The sequence below is a fragment of the Thamnophis elegans genome, chromosome 2 (assembly GCF_009769535.1).
Source record: "Thamnophis elegans isolate rThaEle1 chromosome 2, rThaEle1.pri, whole genome shotgun sequence".
NCBI classification, from domain to species: domain Eukaryota; kingdom Metazoa; phylum Chordata; class Lepidosauria; order Squamata; family Colubridae; genus Thamnophis; species Thamnophis elegans.
The window spans coordinates 11,953,265-11,973,073 of NC_045542.1; the positions used below are offsets into that span (position 1 = coordinate 11,953,265).

The following is a 19,809-nucleotide window of genomic DNA, read 5'->3' on the forward strand; positions in this document are numbered from 1 at the left end:
AATTCCATATCTTGCTTTACCATTGCTTCTAACCACTAACTTCTGAATAGCTACTTGGACCGACCTAGGTGGTGTGCAGAAGACCGGCAAACCAGTGATCATTCCTCTGTAAATAGCTGTCTTTATTGCTGGGTGTGCTCTGTGCTGGGTTCATCCTTGAGAAAGTAAAGTCTTGCTTTCTGTGTCTCTCCTTTGTGCAGGTTATTGGAGCAAGGTAGTGAGGTGGTAGTGCAGAAGACCAGCAAGGCAGTAATTTTCCCTCTGTAAGTAGCTGTCTTTATTGTTTTGTGTGCTGGTTTCATCCCAATGATGGCAATGAAGAGTTCATTTCTGTGTCTCTTCTTTGTACAGCCCATTCATTGGAGTCAGTGATACTGAAGACTGGCAAGAACAGTCATCCTCCTGCTGTAAGTAGCTCTTTTATTGTTTTTGTACTTATTTTAATGTTATTGTAGTTCATCCATTGGGGCAAAGAATTCAGTGACATCGTCATGGCCACTCCCACCCGGTCACATGGGTGACAGGCCACTCCCACCCAGTCACATGGCTGGCAAGCCACTCCCACATGGTCACATGGCTGGCAAGCCACTCCCACATGGTCACATGGCCAGCAAGCCACTCCCACAAAGGAGGCCACACCCACAGAGTAGGTTCCTAATTTTTTTGAAACCCACCACTGATCCATAGCCATGGTTCGTGGCCACAAAATGTATTTATAGGGAGTCCATGGTGAAGAAAAGCTTGAGAACCACTGGTTTTAGGTCAAACTTGAGTAGTTCTCTCACTTTTTCCCACTGACTGAACTTCAGAAGATCAGTGCATTGCACTCTTCCAGCCTTTCCTTGTCTCTTCCAATTCATTTTGTTATTGTTGTTGTCCCACTCCCACATCATACATATGATTTTGATTCAGCCTTTCCATTTCACCAGTCTTCCAAAGCTTCTGTGTCCACTATAAATGAGGCTACACCGCTACAGCCATGCAGGTACACAAGGGAGGCGGAAATATGAACTGCGCAATGGACAGTGGCCATACCATGGCATTGCTGCCTTGGCCATACAGACCAGATTATGTCTTCTGTCCCTTGTGAAAAATGGACCATTAAGGGCAGTCCACTCTTGCTAATCACATTACTATGGCTCTCATGGGAGGAGATGGCATTTATTCTGAGACTCCCTGTGATCACTGATACATTTCTTATAGTTTAACGTTCAGCACAATATATTGCAGGAAAAGGACTCACTACACTCCCACTTTCCTGCACAAAGTTCTGCGAAAGGCCCCTTTGACATCATCATTCCGCAGGCTGTATATAAAGGGATTGAGCATAGGAATGACCACGGTATACATGACAGTGGTAACCCTTCCCTTTTCAGCTGAGTATTTTGCTGTAGGCTGAAAATAGACCCCAATTACGGTGCCATAAAAGAGAATGACAACAGACAAGTGAGCCCCACAGGTTGAGAATGCCTTGCGCCACCCAGTTCCCGCTGGCAGTCTCAGGACGGTGACCAAGATAAGGACATAAGAAATCACAATGAAGACAAAAGGACTCAACACCACCAAGGACCCTTCAGTGAAGATCAACATTTCAATTAAGCTGGTATCAGTGCATGATAGGGCCAGCACAGGTTGGTGGTCACAGAAAAAGTGGGGGATCTCCCGGGAAGCACAGAAGGAAAGGCGAGACATGAGAATAATGTGTAGCAAGGAGTGAAGATGTGAGATAATCCAAGAACTGGCTACAAAGACTCTGACTCTCTCGCTCATCATAGTGGAATAATGCAGAGGATTACGGATAGCCACATAGCGATCATAAGCCATGGAAGCCAAGAGGAAACTGTCAGTGACCCCAAAGGCAAAGAAGAAATACATTTGAGTCAAGCAACCAGCATAAGAGATGGTTGTGGCTTCTGGCATCAATAGGTTGGCCAACATCTTGGGGACAGTGACTGAAGTGAAGCAAGCATCCACCAAGGAAAGATGTCCCAAAAAGAAATACATGGGGGCTCGCAGTTGGGAATTCCAAAGGATCAGCAGGATAATCAAGACGTTCCCCAGGATACCCACTGTGTACATCACCAAGAAGATGACAAAGAGGAGCTTTCGTTGTGTTGGGTCAGAGGACAAACCTAGGAGAATGAAGTCTGGGTGAAGTGTGTGGTTTCTGTTGTCCATGTAACCAGGAATCTGAGAGGAAAGTTAGATTAGAATTTGTCAAGCCTTTAAAATAGTTCAATTGAGGGTAGCAGTAAGTGACATCAAAGGACAAAATAATCAGGAAAAGGAAAGCAAGACAATTTATTTTGCATTTATATATAGGAATAGTCCCACATAGAAGTATAAAACAAAAGTGTAAGACTAGGTAAGCCTTAAAAAAGCATCGCTGGCTGGGGAATTCTGGGAGTTGAAGTCCAGACATCTTCAAGTTGACAAGGTTGAGAAACGCTGTTCTAGAACAACAAATCAAATATAAAATAGGATACTGCTATATTTTTTCAAGTTTAGGATAAAGCAAACACATTAAGTACTTCAATATTAGTCCATCTGAAACTAGAAGGAGACACCCTAGTGTCAAACGGGTGGTGTCACGTTGCTGTCACGTGATGTTTCATGATGTCCCGCCCCTTCATAGAGCTGGGGTGAGTGTGGCCTGTGCATGATGCATCTCACTTGTGGGCCGCCAGTTTGATACCGGTGCCCTAGTGGAATGAATCCTTGCGCTTCCATATAGACTAGAAGCTGGGTCTGTTCTGGATCAACATAATTTCCTGAAAATGTAGGGCTTTGTTTATGCTAATTATTATTATTATTACTTGGGGGAAGGAGGAAAAACAAGAAGAATTTATATTTATAATGATGACTATACAATCAGTATCAACCTTAGAGGTGCTGCTTTGCAGTATAGTGCCTTCAGTATAGAGCCGAGGTGGCACAGTGGTTAAATGCAGCACTGCAGGCTACTTCAGCTGACTGCAGTTCTGCAGTTCGGCTGTTCAAATCTCACCGGCTCAGAGTTGACTCAGCCTTCCATCCTTCCGAGGTGGGTAAAATGAGGACCCAGATTGTTGGGGGCAATATGCTGACTCTGTAAACGGCTTAGAGAAGGCTGAAAGCCCTATGAAGCGTATATAAGTCTAACTGCTATTGCTATTGCTAGTTCTGGTCAACATGGCAACTGTAAATCTAAGGAATATCAGATTGCTTTTCTCTGATCTTCTCTGATCACTTTGCCTCCCTTTGTGTTCCCTTATATCCTCTTTCCTTCCCTTCCTTCCTCCTTGCTGAATCCTTCCATAAGCCTTTGTTTCAGATTATTTCTATGAGGCATATTAACAAGGAAATATAATAAAAGAATTCAGTACTTAATACTACACGTAATAACAGCGGCCAGAATCACATATGCACAAAATTTGAAAAATGGAAACATACACACAGAGGAAATGGCAATAAAACCAGACTTTCTAAAGCTTAGTTTGTATGGTGCTTTCATATTTCATTTCATTTCATTTGATAGTGAAGTATATGTCTTTATTCAAATTGTATCTTTTAATCTGTTTAATTGCAAATCATCCAGAGAGTTTTGTCTGCTAGGAGACTTTAAAAATGAAATAAATAAAACAATCCAAAACAATGTACTTCATTACAATGGTTGTCCCCTAATTTTTCTCTAGTGTTTTCTCTTTTGTCCAAATGTAGTCTGCCAGATGTTTTTCCTTATTCACCTCCGGCATCGTATTCATAAAAGAATGCATTTATCTGCCAATTTGCCCTTTTCCATGTTTCAGAGTACAAAACAAAATAATGTATCCATCTTTGAGTAGCTTATCTGAATCCCATTTGCCTGTCTATGCAGATCAAAGCAAAACGTAGCACCATCAAGTGCGTGGGGTTCATTTCATTTCAATCATTCTCCTATTGTCAAAACAAGGTAAGACAAATTCTGCAATTTCTAACATTTGTGATCTTCCTCTTTCAAAGCCTTCTGATACCAACAACTCTTTATGAGTTTAGAAATTCAACTGCCAAGTTGGCAAACCACTCAATAAGTATCATAAATGTTAGCTTACTTACTCCGATCATCTGAACGAAGGTCTCCAAAGGTAGTTTCACCAAAGAAAAACAGGACTCAGCATAAAAAAAAATACAAAGCTGAATGGATCTCTGTACCAACTAATAGACAGAAATGGGATGTTAACGAAAGAAATGTAACTCTAGGAGGGGTTATGTTTACCACTGCCATGAATCCTCCCAGGGCATTTTCCCCAAAGCTCAAGCAGACATTAATTGCCCAAAACTCACTTTGGGGCTGCAAACAAGAGGTAAAAAACATGTTTATTTTACTCTTTATAAAGAAATGTTGAAGTTCTCCAAAGTATATCAAAACACAGCTGCATTCAATGGTTCAGATAGCTAGAGAACATGACCAAAATGTTTCTGAATTGGCTGCCCAGAGCACCTTCATTCAAATGCAAAGTCTTACCACAACCTCCCTCAAACTGGAGCACTCCTGATGTATTCAACTCCCACCATACCCACCTAGGCTGAATACCAGCAGGCTTGGGAGGGCTGTTATAGATGAAAAATCAGAGTAAATAAATATTTGAACATACAGCTAGTCATGAACTGGAATGCCTATGTCTAGAGAATATGACGTCTTCAAGTCAGCAACCCTCTTTGCTCATTAACTTTGAGGTTTGCAATGTGTGGAGTTATAGTCCAATAGCATCTGAACAAACCTAGAGGGTTTTTTTGGCTCTACTGGGATGGATAGTGTGCAATGTATATATGTTTCCCCGAAAATAAGACCAGGTCTAATTTTCTTTTGAGCCCCCAAATGAGCACCAGGGCTTATTTTGGGGGGTGTCTTATTTCCCCCCATGTATGGGAGGCCTACTTCTTCTGCTAACTCATGGTGGGGCAGGAGACCATGTGGCACAAGGCGGGGGTGGAACTGTCTCATGTGCCCCACACCAGCTTACCTCCAGGGTCTCTGCAGCCAGGCCAGACATGCCCCGACACCTGCCTTGCCTCACAGCCACGGCACCAACACACTGCTTGGCCTCCTGCTCCATTGTGGTTATGAGCAAACAGATGTGGGCGGCCGGCCACATGAGTTCCTTCTGCATATGGCTGCTGGTGCTGCTGTTGCAAGGCAGGTATTAGGGTGTGGATGGCCCTGGAGGCAGGGGCCCTGAGGTAAGTCAGTGTGGAGCGCATGTGGAAGTTCCACCACCATCCCGTGTCATCTTGTGGCCATGGCACTGTGAGCAACAAGACAGAATGGGCGGATGGCCAGCTACGCAGGCTCTTAAGTAGGGCTTATTTTGGGGTAGGGCTTATATTAGATGCATGATGAGCCCCTGGGTGCCATATGTAACCTGGCTTGGTATCCTCCTGTGCCATGGTGCCCCTATACGGAGCATGCTCTGTACCCCATATGGCTTCCACCAGAGAGGTGGAGCCTTGCTCCCAAGGCCTTTCCATCCCTTTGGCTGTGCTGGGAGCCTGGTCTAATCTAAACTTTGGGCTAGCCATATGGAATCATGGCTCTGATCCAGGGCCATCCAACCCTGATGCCCATGGCTGCCAGGAAGGGGCGTCCCAAAAACTAGCTCCCCCAAAGCGTTCACTCAGGATCTCCATGGTATTACTTCCAGGGCCGGTGGAGTAGCTCCACTCCCCCTCTTCATCCTCAGTCCAACATCTCTCCCTCCATCCCTGCATTGGTGCTCCAACCCAATGGGATATTGGTAACCTAGGTCCTCCAGCCCCTGGTCAATGCGGAACTATGCCACCACTCCCCAGACACTGTGAGACCTGGTCCCATTCCAGGAGCCCCTTTGCCTTCCACTAGACCATCAGTCCGATTTGCACGTTCTTTGGGCCTCAAGACAGGTTGAACGGCATTCCTCTTTGGCCACAACCTCCATCTCCAAGCCCTCCTTTGAAGTTCCCTCCATCACCCTATAATACAGCAAAATGACTCTAGAACTCTCCAAAAATCCTGGGCTAAATGTAAGAAGAGTGCTGGCTTTCTCTCAGCTTGTCTGGGTCTGCCTCGTGCATGATGAACAAAAAGCCAGGATTCGGTAACAACAACAAAGAGCTTTCTTTAATCCAGGAACAAGGCAGAGCCTTAGAACACAATGAGTACTTGAAAGCACTTTAAAGTCAGCGCTGGGAGCCTTTGCCTACCAGCACTTTTAATGTAGTCACAGTCCCCGCCCTAACCCTTAGCTACCATCTGGTGCCACCAACTCCCTCCCGCTCTCAGCTGTGTGGAGTGCTTTCAGCTGTACTTTCGGGCGGATGGGAGAGCATCAGTATGCAGACAACCATTGCAGGCTTTTTGAAGTTCTCCTTAACTGCTAGCTTTGCTCCGCAGTCAGCCTTCTTTGCTGATAATGTAATTCAACACTGGCATTACCAATTGCTGTCTCTCCACTCCAAGAATGTCGAGCCTTGACTTTGAGCTCAACAGGCGGCCCCTCTCTACCAGGGGCCCTCCTGCAAGGCAGATTACAGAGGGGTTATTTTTGTATGCACAAGCAGCTGTCCCCCTGGTTTGTGTGGATACATGTGATGGAACCATCATAGTAGCCCTGCAGCTTTGATGTCATGTGCTGCTACCTAGGACACCACGGAAAAGGGATACCTTTTCTAGTGATGGCTGGCTGGCCATGCCCCTGAAGTGGCTCGCTCAGACGCTTGCCCTGCCTCACCTTCGCCACATGCATCCACACAATTACCTCCTCCTGCCTACACACCGGTAAGCAGCATTTGCGCTAGCCTAGCCCCCCTCCCTGCCAGCCAGCATCTTCTGAATGCACCCTGGCAAGCTTTGCGTGCTGGAGAGGGCAGCAGCGGCAGGAGGAGAGGGCAGTGGGCTAGCTCAACCCAGATGAGCCAACGAACTGCGGAGAGCCTCCCGCGTGATGCAGCCCTCTCCCCACTGGCTGCAGCCCAGGCCCTGTCTGATCAACTGGGCAGTTCGCCAGGAAGCGGCGGGTGGGCAAGTGGCCAGGACTGGTCTAGCCTCCAATACTCCATTCGGCAGGTGGCAATGAGCAGTAAGGGAATTATAAACAGAAATTAACCATCTTCTTTTAAACTTTCCATTTCAATGAGAATTTTTTCTAAAACTTCTTAAGTTTACATAGCAAGCATCTTCAAAAAAGTGGGGCTGCTGAAGGGCCAACTGCAGCTGGCAATGGGGCGCAAAGGAGCAGCCGTCGAGCAGAGCCAGCTGGGAGCATCGGCAGGTCAGTGGAGTGGTGGGGAGGTTGCACGGAGCTGGAGGTGGCAGTGAGGGGGGATCGAGGCCGCCCTGGGCACCTGCAACAGGACTCAGCAGCTCCCCAGGGTGGGAGGTGGTCAGAGACCCCCCTGCCACCCCGTGGCCAGTTTGGGCCCCACTTGAAGGGACCTTCACTTGAAGGAATGGGTGCCGGGGGTCTTCCTGCTGCCAAGCACCCCAGCCTGGGCTTCTGTGGCATCCCGGGGGTGAAATGCTGCGTCCTAACTTCAGAAGGGAGCCAGGCCAGGCGAGGCTGAGCCGCGATGCTCCCACAAAGGCAGCTGAGGTCCACGCCTAAAAGCCCCAGCAAATCTGGGCTGAGCCTCTCATGAGAGCGGCGGGTCTGGTTTCCTAGTGGGGAAGCCTTCGCGTAGCCCTGGGATGTCTCAGCAAAGCCTCCTGAGGCCCTTCATGGGAAAGCAGTGAGTGAGCGGCAGCAAGCAGTAAGGGAAGGTGAAATGGGAGTCATCCCACCAGCAGAGGCTCTGCTTGGAAGGTGAGAGAAGGGTGCAGCGGCAGGGGAGGTTGGCCATCCCCCAAGATGGCTCTAAGAGGAAGGAGGCAGAGATGCCGGCCAGCTGGCCAAACTGAAATTTTCATGTTTCTGTGGGCGTGGCTAGGTGGGGGGCATGTGACTGAGTGGGCGTGAGTGATGTCAAGTTGGCCACGCCCACTCAGTCACATGCCCCCCCCCACCTAGCCACATCCACAATAAAAGATTTTGAAACCCACCCCTGTCCCGCACACATGCTGAACTTTAGGCATATATAGGAAATTAGGGCTTTCAACTGGATTATTAAGTGATTATTCCATCTCAGAATAACCGCTGTAATACTTTTACTTCAGGATCTTCAGGGCTGCCAAAAGCATCAAATGGCATTTTACAAAAAGTAATCATTTGAATGCCAAAGAGATCTCTTCTACAATTATACACCTTTGTGTAACAGAACAGACACCACGTTAGAAGATTCTTACTTCCTGAATGTGGAAGAAGAAGAACATGCCCCTTCAAGGATGCAAAAGAAAAAAAGAATAATCCCAAAGGCTAGTAAAAATGGTTTTAATAGGCCTGAATACATATTTCTTAATGTCTCAAACAATAAGACCAACCTCTGTGGTTTCTTTTCTTTATTTTGGTCTGAGTCTTACAATTTTGATAATAGCTGATTGCCTAGACCAGTGTTTCTCAACCTTGGCAACTTGAAGATGTTTGGACTTCAACTCCCAGAATTCCCCAGCCAGCATTCGCTGGCTGGGGAATTCTGGGAGTTGAAGTCCAGACATCTTCAAGTTGCCAAGATTGAGAAACACTGGCCCTAGACAATAGTAGGTAAGTTTAAACAGGCAAACATAATTTTTATATTTAAAAAAAAATGTCTATGTGATTTTATCTTCCCTCAAAGGACAATAGATAAACCACAGTGCTAATTTGCCTTGCCTAATGCCTCAGGGCTCAACTCCTCTAGGATTTCTGTTGCCATTAAAAGTCCTACATGATTAATTATAGAAGTAAATAGATCTCATTAAAAGTTCTTTTAGTAACTAAGTTTATTAGCAGCTCCTTCATTTTAAAAAAAAACTTGGCTGCCATATTGGCCTGAGGTGTTCTCCATGTCAGTTCCCCTGTGGCTATTCCTACTATGAATTTCTATCAAAAGGTGCCATTCATTATTTTTTGGTCTTATTATACCATGCTTGAATGTACAGTTCTGAAGAAAAGTATTTGCCTCTTTCAAATACTTTCTTTCTGAATGTTGGTAATTGTGAGAAGCATATCACAAAAGGCAAGAAGTATTGCATTGTAGCTTTTGCAAGTAAAGGCAACCCTTGGGGGGTGTGTGAAATTATACGCCCCTCAGAGAGGGTTCGCAATTTGGGAGTCCTCCTTGATCCACAGCTGACTTTAGAACACCATTTGTCGGCTGTGACCAGGGGGGCCTTTGCCCAGGTTCGCCTGGTGCACCAATTGCGACCCTACCTGGACCGGGAGGCCCTTTGGATAGTCACTCACGCCCTCGTGACCTCAAGACTGGATTACTGTAACGCGCTCTACATGGGGCTGCCTTTGAAGAGTGTTCGAAGACTTCAGTTAGTCCAGAATGCAGCCACGCGAGTGATTGTGGGTGCACCTAGGTACACCCACATTACACCTATCCTCCGCGAGCTGCACTGGCTTCCCATTGGTCTCCGGACACGCTTCAAGGTGCTAGTCGTTACTTTTAAAGCCCTACATGGTATCGGACCTGGCTACCTGAGAGACTGCCTCCTGCCAATTACCTCCCAAAGACCTATTAGATCGCACAGACTAGGCCTCCTCCAGATTCCATCTGCCGGCCAATGTTGGCTGGCGACCCCCCGGGGGAGGGTCTTCTCTGTTGCTGCTCCGGCCCTATGGAACGATCTCCCCATGGAGATCCGGACCCTTACTACCCTTCTGGCCTTCCGCAAAGCGTCCAAGACCTGGCTGTTCCGGCAGGATTGGGGCTGTTGAATTATCCAGCCCCATCCTGAGTTATGAATGTTGTTGAATTTTTAATTGTTGTTTTTATTTTTATGTCTCCCCCCCCCCCCCGCTTTCTGATTGTAAGCCGCCCGGAGTCTTCCGAGAGTGGGCGGCATACAAGTTAAATAATCTAAACTAAACTAAACTAAACTAAACTAAACTAAACTAAACTAAACTAAACTAAACTAAACTAAACTAAACTATGGATAAGGCTGTACATAGGCCTTTGATTAAAAGCTTTTCCTAACATAAGAAGCATTCAGCAGACTGTTTTAGGTAGCTATTATTTTCATTCTATTTTGTTATATCACTTCTTTGGAATATCTTCAATAAATTCAAGAAACAGTGTACAATTTCTCTTTGATGACTGAGAAGATGAAAAAATAGAAGAGTATTTTGCCTTTAGACATGGTTATAGAAGAGACAAAACTTGATTCTGACTGCTGTCCCTCTAGTTGTTTTCAAATAAGTTTTACTGTTTCTGTATTTCCATTTTTAAAAAAAGGAAAGATTAAGCTTTCCTTTGAAGTGTGCACATTTTTTGACACAATTTTTGTATGTACATGTACCCTCTCTCAACACATTCCCTTTTCATCTACAGAAAAGCAGGACCCTTTAGATACAATACTAGCAGAAGTGGTATTCAGCAGGTTCCGACAAGTTCTGGAGAACCGGTAGCAGAAATTTTGAGTAATTCGGAGAACCGGTAAATATCACCTCTGATTGGCCCCCACACCCCATCTATTCTCTGCTTCCTGAGTCCCAGCTGATCGGGAGGGAATGGGGATTTTGCAGTAACCTTCCCCTGCCACGCCCACCAAGCCACGCCCACCAAGCCACGCCAACAGAACTGGTAGTAAAACAAAATTGAATCCCACCATTGAATACTAGATACAATCAGGATTTGGCTTTTTTTTTTGTTCAGAATATAGAGACCTGCCAATGTTCAACCAGGTAAACCCCCTGTTGCTAATGTGCTGGGCTCTGATTTTCAGCATCTGAGTAGAGAGGTTGTGAGATCATTGTTTCCTATTAGGTACATTATCTCATTATCTGGCAATCTAAAATGGTAGAAGGAGTCTATGGTCCAGAATTGAATGGGGGGATTCCGGTTAGGACCTCTGTGGCTCTTTGAGTGTTTAAGGTTGCTGACCCCTGGATTAGGCCTTCCAACAATGTGCTGCAAAGCCCCATAGGTGGCAACACCCTTGTTTTTCTTTATTTCGTTGCTGCCATCTAGTAACATTTGGGATTTCTGATGTCCGGATCCGGTTACCTAAACACTAGTGCTGGGATGGCGAACCTGTGGCACGCGTAGCCATTTGTCAGGGCAAGCAAGGCATTGCCCTGTGAGCTGGCCAGCGCGCATGCGCATGCTGGCCAGCTGAGTTCAGCCTTTTTTAAAGCAATTTTTCACCCTCCCCAGGCTCCAGAGGCTTTATAGGAGCCTGGGGAGGGGGAAAAGAGCCCCCCGCCTCCCCGGAGGCCCTCCGGAAGCTTCGGAAGCCTCCGGAGTGCAAAAAAACACCCCTATGGGCAAATCGAAAGTTCGGGAATGGACTTCCGGTTTGTTCTTAGGGTCGGTTTAAGCCCTCCGGAGGCTTCAGGGAAGCCTCCTGAACGTCCCTGAAGCCTCCAGAGGGCCTCCGGGGAGGCTGTTTTCGCCGTCCCCAGGCTCCTATAAAGCCTCTGGAGCTTGGGGAGGGTGAAAAAAGCATGCAAAAAATGGGGCGTTGCACCTCTCATGTGCACTGGGGAGTCGTGCATTGCATTATGGGTATGGCATGCCTGCGTATGATCCCCCTGCGCTCCCCCCTTTATGGCACGCGAGCCAAAAAAGATTCGCCATCGCTGCACTAGTGCATCTCCCTGTTGTCACTCCTAAAGAGAATAAGATACCTCTTCTATTTAGAGGAGGGCACAGTTCTAGTCTTCTTGACAAAGCACAGGTAATGCTCGACTTACAACAGTCCATTTTTTTGACCATTCAAAGTTACAACAGCACCGAAAAAAGTGACTTATGACCATTTTCACACTTATGACCATTGCAGCATCACGTGATCAAAATTCAGATGCTTAGCAACTGACTCATATTTATGGCGGTTGCAGTGTCGTAGGTTATAAATCACCCTTTGCAACCTTCTGGGAAGCAAAGTCAATGGGGAAGCCAGGTTCATTTAACAACCTTGCAATTAACTTAACTACTGCAGTGATTCACTTAATAACTGTGGCAAGAAAGGTCACAAAACGGGGCAAAACTTACTTAACTGTCTCAGCAGCAGAAATTTTGGCCTTGATGTGATCGTAAGTTGAGGACTACCTGTAATGGAGGATGCAGCTTATGGATGGGAAAACCGCTCCACAGACGGCAGGTTTCTGTCCTAAAACTATTTGGAATTTCAGGGAGTTAGGCAGCAACATCTCTGATATCTGGAGGAGAAATGGTGGAAGAAGGTTGTGGTTAGAACACTTTTCAATCCAGTGTGAGAACACATTGCCAGGGGTGGGGGAAAGAGCTCTTAGGTGACAATAAACAAGCACAGCCTCGTGGCCATGTATTCCAGAGGTGGGTTCCTTCCAGTTCGCACCTATTCGGTAGAACCGGTTCGTCAAATCTACCGAACCGGTTAGAAGAGATTCCACCAGCGGACCTGGAAAGCAGGCCACACCTACAGAAGAGGTTCCAAAGATTTTTGAAACCCACCACTGGCAAGGATCTTGTAACTTGACAGCTTTAAGACTTGCATGCTTCAATGCCAGAGTTTCTGAATAGCTACTTGGACCGAACTAAGTACTAATTCATAATTTCATATCCGGTCACATGGGCGGCAAGCCACTCCCACAAAGGAGGCCACACCCACAGAGTAGGTTCCAACAATTTTTGAAACCCACCACTGATGTATTCCTCAGACTACGACTTCAAGTGTTCATCTTGCCCGCTAATTCTTCCTCTAGGTTCAATCATTCCTAAATGATTTGGAGAAACACAGGGAGACTTTAGAAGCATTGGTGTCTTTCTTTCACTGGAGCCAGGGGTGAAGTCCACTTACCTTTGCTAGTCGTTCGCTAGCAATGTGAGCGTGCATGAAAGTGACTAAGGAGAGATTCAACCTAGAAACAAGGAGGAACTTTCTGACAGTGAGAACAATCAACCAATGGAACCACTTGCCTTCGAAAGTTAGGGTGCTTCATCACTTGAGACTTTCAAGAAGAGATTGGGCTGCCATTTGTCAGAAATGGTGTAGGGTCTCCTGCAAGAAAGGGGGGGGTTGGACTAGATGACCTATAAAATCCCTTTCAACTCTTTTAATCTTTAATATGTTATTCTTTTCTTCCTCCATTCTTTTGGTTCCTTCAAACCATCTAAATTCGCTGTGTGGTCTCCAGGGAAAGGAACATTTATCACAATTACTATATCACCCGAAATAGCAGCACAAGAGGGGAATAGTCATTGAAAATATATTTCCTTTGTCCTTCATTTTCCACCATTGATTATATTTCACGAGGAACAAAGCTCCTTACATGTAACGGTGGGGGGATAACAACGTGTGTAAAATCTAATATTCTTAAGGGTGTTGGTATATATGTGAGTCACATACTGATAAAATAAGAGTCTTTTTTCATCAGTTCCTCTGTTTCCAATGATAAGAAAATAAGAGTTTCTGGTTATGCAGGAATACACCTTTTCCCATGCACGGGAGACAAATATTTGCATATATATATAAAAAGAACAAAACATGCTTAGTAACATATTTATAGGTTTTATTAATGAGTAATTTTATTATGTGTAATTATATTTGACACAAACTGCGTGGGAGTTTTGACAAAATGAGAAGTGTCCAAATTAATAAATAAATAGCTTAGGTTAAAATATCAGAGAAACTGAAAAGGAATGTATGACAATATCTATATACAGTAAAAGGGCTTAGATAAAAAAGATCAAACTTAGAGTGGGAAGTTGAAAAAAGATTGAAGGTAATAAGAAACCACTTTCAAAGCACTGCCAAGAAAATTGGACAGAGACAAGCAAGGGAAGTCAAATATGTATTTAGGGTGTCTTTACTTATTCTCGTTCCTTTTATTTTATTTTGTCTTTCGTCCTCACCTTCCAACAGGATGGAGCCAGATAACAGAACCATCATATTAGACTTCATCCTCCTTGACATCTCAAGCCAATGAGAATGTGACCTGTGGCTCTTTGCCATTTTCTTGATCATGTATGCCATCACAGTGTTGGGAACTCTTATCATTATTTTGGCCATCTGACTGGACTATCATCTCCTTCATACACCAATGTGCTACTTCCTTAGCAATCTCTCACTGGTAGATATATGTTTCACATCAACCACTGAGCCCAAAATGTTGGCTGATGAATTCCCTAGAAAGAGGAGGATCTCATGTGGTGGGTGCTTGTCTCAAATGTACTTCTTTAATGCTTTTGGCATCATTGACAGCTTTATCTTGGCCTCCATGGCACTGGATCGCTATGTGGCCATCTGTCAACTCCTGCACTATGCCACTATGATGAGAAGACACATATGCCAGCTGTTAGTGGCAACTTCTTAGCTGGCTTCTCACTTCCATTTTTCCCTCCTACATGCACTCCTGATGTCCCGCCTCTCTTTCTATGCCTCCAACCATGTTCCCCACATTTTTGTGATGTCTTTCCACTGCTCAGAATTGCTTGCTCCAACACAGCTCTGAACACTCTGGTAGGACGCTCAGAAGGTGCTTTCATTGTTAATGGAGCTCTGGTGGTTATTGGCCTTTCCTATGCATGCATCCTGATGGCTGAATGGACAGTCCCTTCAGCCAACAGTAAGAAGACTTTTTCTACCTGTGGGTCCCACCTGATAGTGGTTTTCTTATTCTATGGCACAGTCATCTGGGTGTACTTCCTGCCCTCATCCAGTTTCTCACCTAAGAACGAAACACTGGCTACCATCATGTACACCTATGCTCAACCCTTTCACCTACACTCTGAGGAAAGACAGGATGAAGGAGGCCCCGAGGAAGCTATTCAGAAGGAAATTAAGCACCCAACATATATAGCCCTAATATTTTCATGTCCCAGTTTGTGGGGTAATTGTTTCTGTTCTGCTATTTACATGTCCAAGGTATCATCCTGAGATGTTCTGCACAATGAAGTGTAGTTATTTACCTACTTAAAACATTTACCGTATATACTCGAGTATAGGCCGACCCGAATATAAGCCGAGGCACCTAATTTTACCACAAAAAAACTGGAAAAGTTATTGACTCGAGTATAAGCCTAGGGTGGGAAATGCAGCAGCTACCGGTAAATTTCAAAAATAAAAATAGATACCAATAATGTTTTTGAATATTTATTTCAAAGAAAAACAGTAAACTAGCGGTGTATTCAATGAAATACTTCACTCACCTCATGATGCTGATGTCCCGCTGTGATGATGATGTCCCGTGCAGCCGCGGGAGCGATGTCCCGCCTCCTATGACACACGGCACAGTGATTCCTATCATTGGATCACTGTACCAGAGGAGGTGGGACATCGCTATGTGGCTGCTTGCCATAACAAGGAGGAGGTGGGACATCGTTGCAGAGCGGCAGGAGGGGGAGGAAGGGGAATCGTAAGACAGCCCTGCATTACATTAGAACGTGAGGAGGGGGGATGGTGCGGTGCGCGCTGCGCGGCAAACTGACACAGAGGGAGGGGAAACTCACAGGGGCACTGGGCCATTCACGAGTGTCACCCAGCGGCATGGCCCCGCCCCTTTTTCTCCTCCATTTCGGGCAAATTTTTCACTGACTCGAGTATAAGCCGAGGCAGCTTTTTTCAACCCAAAAAGTGGGCTGAAAAACTAGGCTTATACTCGAGTATATACAGTATATGGTTGCCCAACTCAGCCAAGGTGACATTGAGTAGCTTACTCCCCCCCAAAAGCAAAAAACCTAACAAGAAGAATACAAATTTCAGTACGTATACCTACAAATAAGAAAACAAGAAAATAAGAAAATGGTGATCTGAATGACAATAACACCATCATTCAATTGGAACTCCAGCACAGCATGACTCAAAGGCCTGTGGAAAGAACCAAGTATTGGCAACTTTCTAAAGAAACCTGAGGCTCCACCTTACGCTTATCTGCTTCAATTGCTGTGGGGGAAAACGATGGTGGCCATCTTAGTCTTTTGTTCCATCTTAATGTCCAGATCCAAAATTAGTTAGTTATACAAATCTTATTTTGAGATTCTGGTCCACCTTAAATTCAAACCAGAAGAGAAGCTGGGGCCATCTTACTCTTTTGCCGAGCAAAAAACAAAAAGGAAGAAGAAAACAAAGCAAAAAAACCCAAACCCTTCGTATTTCCCCATTTGGATTCCGTTATTATTCTGTTGTTATTCTTTCCCTTACGGGTCCGGTCTCTTGTAGCTGCTCACAATATATCACTTGGAACAAGCTTGTGACCAGCCAAATTTGGGCACTCCTCTTCGCCTCCTATTTTTCAAAGTTCTGATTTATGGCAATTGGTTAATTAAAACTTCCCGCACAATCAGAGTGAGGTTATCAGTTATCAGTAAGACAAAGTGCTTCTTCTTCTTCTTTTTTTGAGTTAAGATATATTAGTTGAAAAAAGTTCAAACAGAATAAATCTTTCAAAGTGTTAGGTTTCTTTTTCAAATCCAAAACCAAGTTTAAAGTTTATATTTGAGTGGGTTTGTCATTTCTCTGCTTTCTCCTTTCTGCCCAAAATTGTTTCAAGTAAATAACTTGGGGAGTGGGGGCTGGTAATTGAAAGGAACAAGTCTTATAAGAATTAACTACCAGCAGACTTCTATAAATTGCTGCATTCTTTTTAAGGTGTTTAAAAATGAACCCTTCATTACATGTTCTTGGATTTTCTCACGTATTAATGTTAAACCAAATGATGTGTCCAGCATATGAGGGAGGGAGGGAGGGAGGGAGGGGGGAGGAAATGTTTGTCTGCCATCCTCAATAATTCCAATGTAGAATCCCAAAAAATCAGCATGAGCAATTTGCCTCTGATCATATTTATTTGTTTCATTCACTCCTCTCTCAAAGTTTCACCTGCTATATTAGTTTCCTGAGATACACTGAACGCATTGCAGAGACCATTCAATGTGAGAACAATTAATATTCTTTATTAATCCTCTGTTTCCTGAAGTTCAAATCATAATTATACATCTATAGAGGCAGAAACACACACACACACACATGTTCAGATAATCTATACTGGATGCTATTCATTTGGGAATACTTATTTGGTTTATAAAATTGATAGTGATTATTTCACTTGAAGAGATTTTTTTTAAAATTAAGGAACCCATGATTTGCTTTAATAGGAAAATAATTGGAAGCATATTTCATCTCCAGGACAAATACTGGCATTTCAATCCATTTTCTATATTTCTGCCTAGAATAATGAACATAAAGATGGACGTAATAGAAAAATGATTAAGCTGTTAATGATGAATTAGATCAGCACTATCAATCAAGATGAAATTTTGGTAATTCAAATAGAAATACGGAATGGAGAATTGCAACATACATCTCTGTTTTTATTTATTTAGGAAGAAATGGCAAACTCATTAATATTTATTTAAATGTATGCAAGATTTTTCATTTATGGGATAAATTTTAAAACTACTTAAATATGTCTAGTCTGATGAAAAGAAGGACTAGGGGAGACATGATAGCAGTGTTCCAATATCTCAAGGGCTGCTACAAAGAAGAGGGAGTCAAAGTTATTTTCCAAAGTATCTGAAGGCAGGACAAGAAGCAATGTGTGAAAAATAATCAAGGAGAGAAGCAACTTAGAACTGAGGAGAAATTTCCTTAGAACAATTAATCAATGGAACAACTTGCCTCCAGAAGTTGCGAATGCTCCAACACTAGAAGTTTTTAAGAAGATGTTGGATAACCATTTGTCAGAAGTGGTGTGGGCTGTAAACAGGGGATTGGACTAGAAGACCTCCAAGGTCCATTCCAACTCTGCTATTCTATTCTATTCTATTCTATTCTATTCTATTCTATTCTATTCTATTCTATTCTAGTCTATCTTTTCCCCTTTTACCCTCCATAATCTCCTTAATTAGAAAGAAAGACAAACAGTGAGAAACAAACAAGTCTCTGTGGAACAGAGCTACAGAAAACAGAACAGAAAACAGCTAACCATTTAAAGAAAGAAACTATAGTTGTTCCCATGAGGGTCTTTTCCATGAAGCACTGAGAATTACATCACCTTCTCAGCATGAGGGGAGATGATGGTGGAGCGAGGGTGGGTGGAGAACTTCCTAAAGGAGTATAAGAAATCAGGAAACAAAGACATCTAAAGCAATCTCACAAGAACTGATAAAGGAGATTCATACTCTCTGCTCAGGTATGATGGGAGCACGATCCATGCCGCAATTAGCCAATAGGAGTAATAGTTTCAGGGGGACTTTCTGTTTACACGATATTATATTTTACTTCAGCAGCTTTGTGAATCCTTGGATGAACAATATTGAGATCCATTTCAAGACTTGCTATCAGACAGAGACAATGGAGGTCAACTGAATCGATCATCTACATCAGGAGTCGGATGAGGAAAGTGCAACTCTATCTTAATTTTTAGTATTAGGGTTTAACCATGTCCTCCTTGCCCTAACAAGTCTTTAGTATTAGCAATTCCATGGAGGAGTTCTTGTCTACATTTGTCAATGATACCCAACGTTCTTTAAAATAATGGGAATTGCAATCCTTCAGAAATAGAGTGTTTCCTTCAGAAATGCAGTAATAGATTTTGGAGTGGGGGGTGGGGGTCATTTTTATGGCAATAGGTACAATGGCTCTTCATCACAATGCCAGCAAGGTAACCGAGTTTATTCTCCTGGGATTCACTTCTCAACGAAACCTTCAACTCCTTCTCTTCAGCTTCTTCTTGGCCATCTACCTCCTTAGTGTGGCAGGGAATCTGGGTCTAGTCATTCTTATCCGAGCTGACCGTGCCTTGCACACACCCATGTACTACTTTCTAAGCCACCTGGCCCTGATGGACCTGTGCTCCTGCTGCACTGTAGCCCCCAAAATGCTCTTGGGGCTCTTGAAAGGTTATGACTCCATTCCCATCCCAGCCTGTGCCCTTCAGATGTTCTCCTTTGCAGCTGCTTCAGATGCTGAATGTTGTCTCTTGGCAGTCATGGCCTACGATCGGTACGTGGCCATCTGCCGCCCATTGCACTATGCAACTGCCATGCCACAGCATCTCTGCTGCCTCCTAGTGGCTGCTTCCTATATGGTAGGGATGGCCTCTGGAGTGATCCATTCCAGCATGGCTTTCCGCCTGCCCTTCTGCCGTGCGAATACTTTGGACCATTTCTTCTGTGATATCCCCCCGGTTCTGGCTTTGGCTTGTGCAGACACACATATTAACCAGTTCTTGCTCTTTGTAGTCTGTGGAACTATCCAGAGCGTCACTCTGTTGGCTATTATAAGTTCATATGGAATTATCCTCTGCACTGTAGGACGAACAGGATCATTTCGAGCTATGTCCACCTGTGGATCTCACTTTACAGTTGTGGGAGTTCTTTATGGTACTCTCATTTTCATGTACCTACGGCCTGATGGCACATATGCTCCTCAAACAGACAAGATGACTTCTGTCTTCTACACAGTAGCCATACCTACCCTCAACCCTGCCATATACAGTCTTCGTAACACTGAAGTCAGGCAGGCAGTCAAGAAGAGGCTCAGTAGCAGAAGGTTTAAAAGAGTGGAAGTATGATAGGAGGGAACAGCTCTTCCTAACTCATTGTAGGAAGCCCGCCCCCCAGAAGAATGAAAAATTTGGGAAATATTTTAAAAGACAGAATATTATATTTCCCCTAAGGGAGGAATAAAAAAATATTTAGAGAGGCAGAAACCAACCCCAGTTTCCCTGCCCCAAGCAGAAACTGAGGAGGTCAACTTTTAGAAATGCAGATTTGGTAATCCATTCAGAAAGGCTGGGTCAAGACAGAAACTCAGAT

General features: G+C 44.3%; 2 protein-coding genes and 1 pseudogene across 2 annotated transcripts; 2 read left to right on the top strand and 1 right to left on the bottom strand.

Annotated features, from left to right (window-relative positions):
* Positions 1-1,242: 1,242 nt before the first annotated feature.
* LOC116503695 (olfactory receptor 1K1-like) lies at positions 1,243-2,178 on the bottom strand. The gene has a single exon (XM_032210262.1). The coding sequence runs from the start codon at positions 2,176-2,178 to the stop codon at positions 1,243-1,245; it is 936 nt and encodes a 311-aa protein (XP_032066153.1).
* An 11,741-nt stretch (positions 2,179-13,919) lies between these two features.
* LOC116504049 lies at positions 13,920-14,855 on the top strand (annotated as a pseudogene).
* Positions 14,856-18,626: 3,771 nt separating this feature from the next.
* Positions 18,627-19,565, top strand: LOC116504054 (olfactory receptor 5C1-like). Its single transcript, XM_032210873.1, has one exon. It carries the CDS (start codon positions 18,627-18,629, stop codon positions 19,563-19,565), a length of 939 nt encoding a protein of 312 aa, XP_032066764.1.
* The last annotated feature ends 244 nt before the right edge of the window (positions 19,566-19,809 follow it).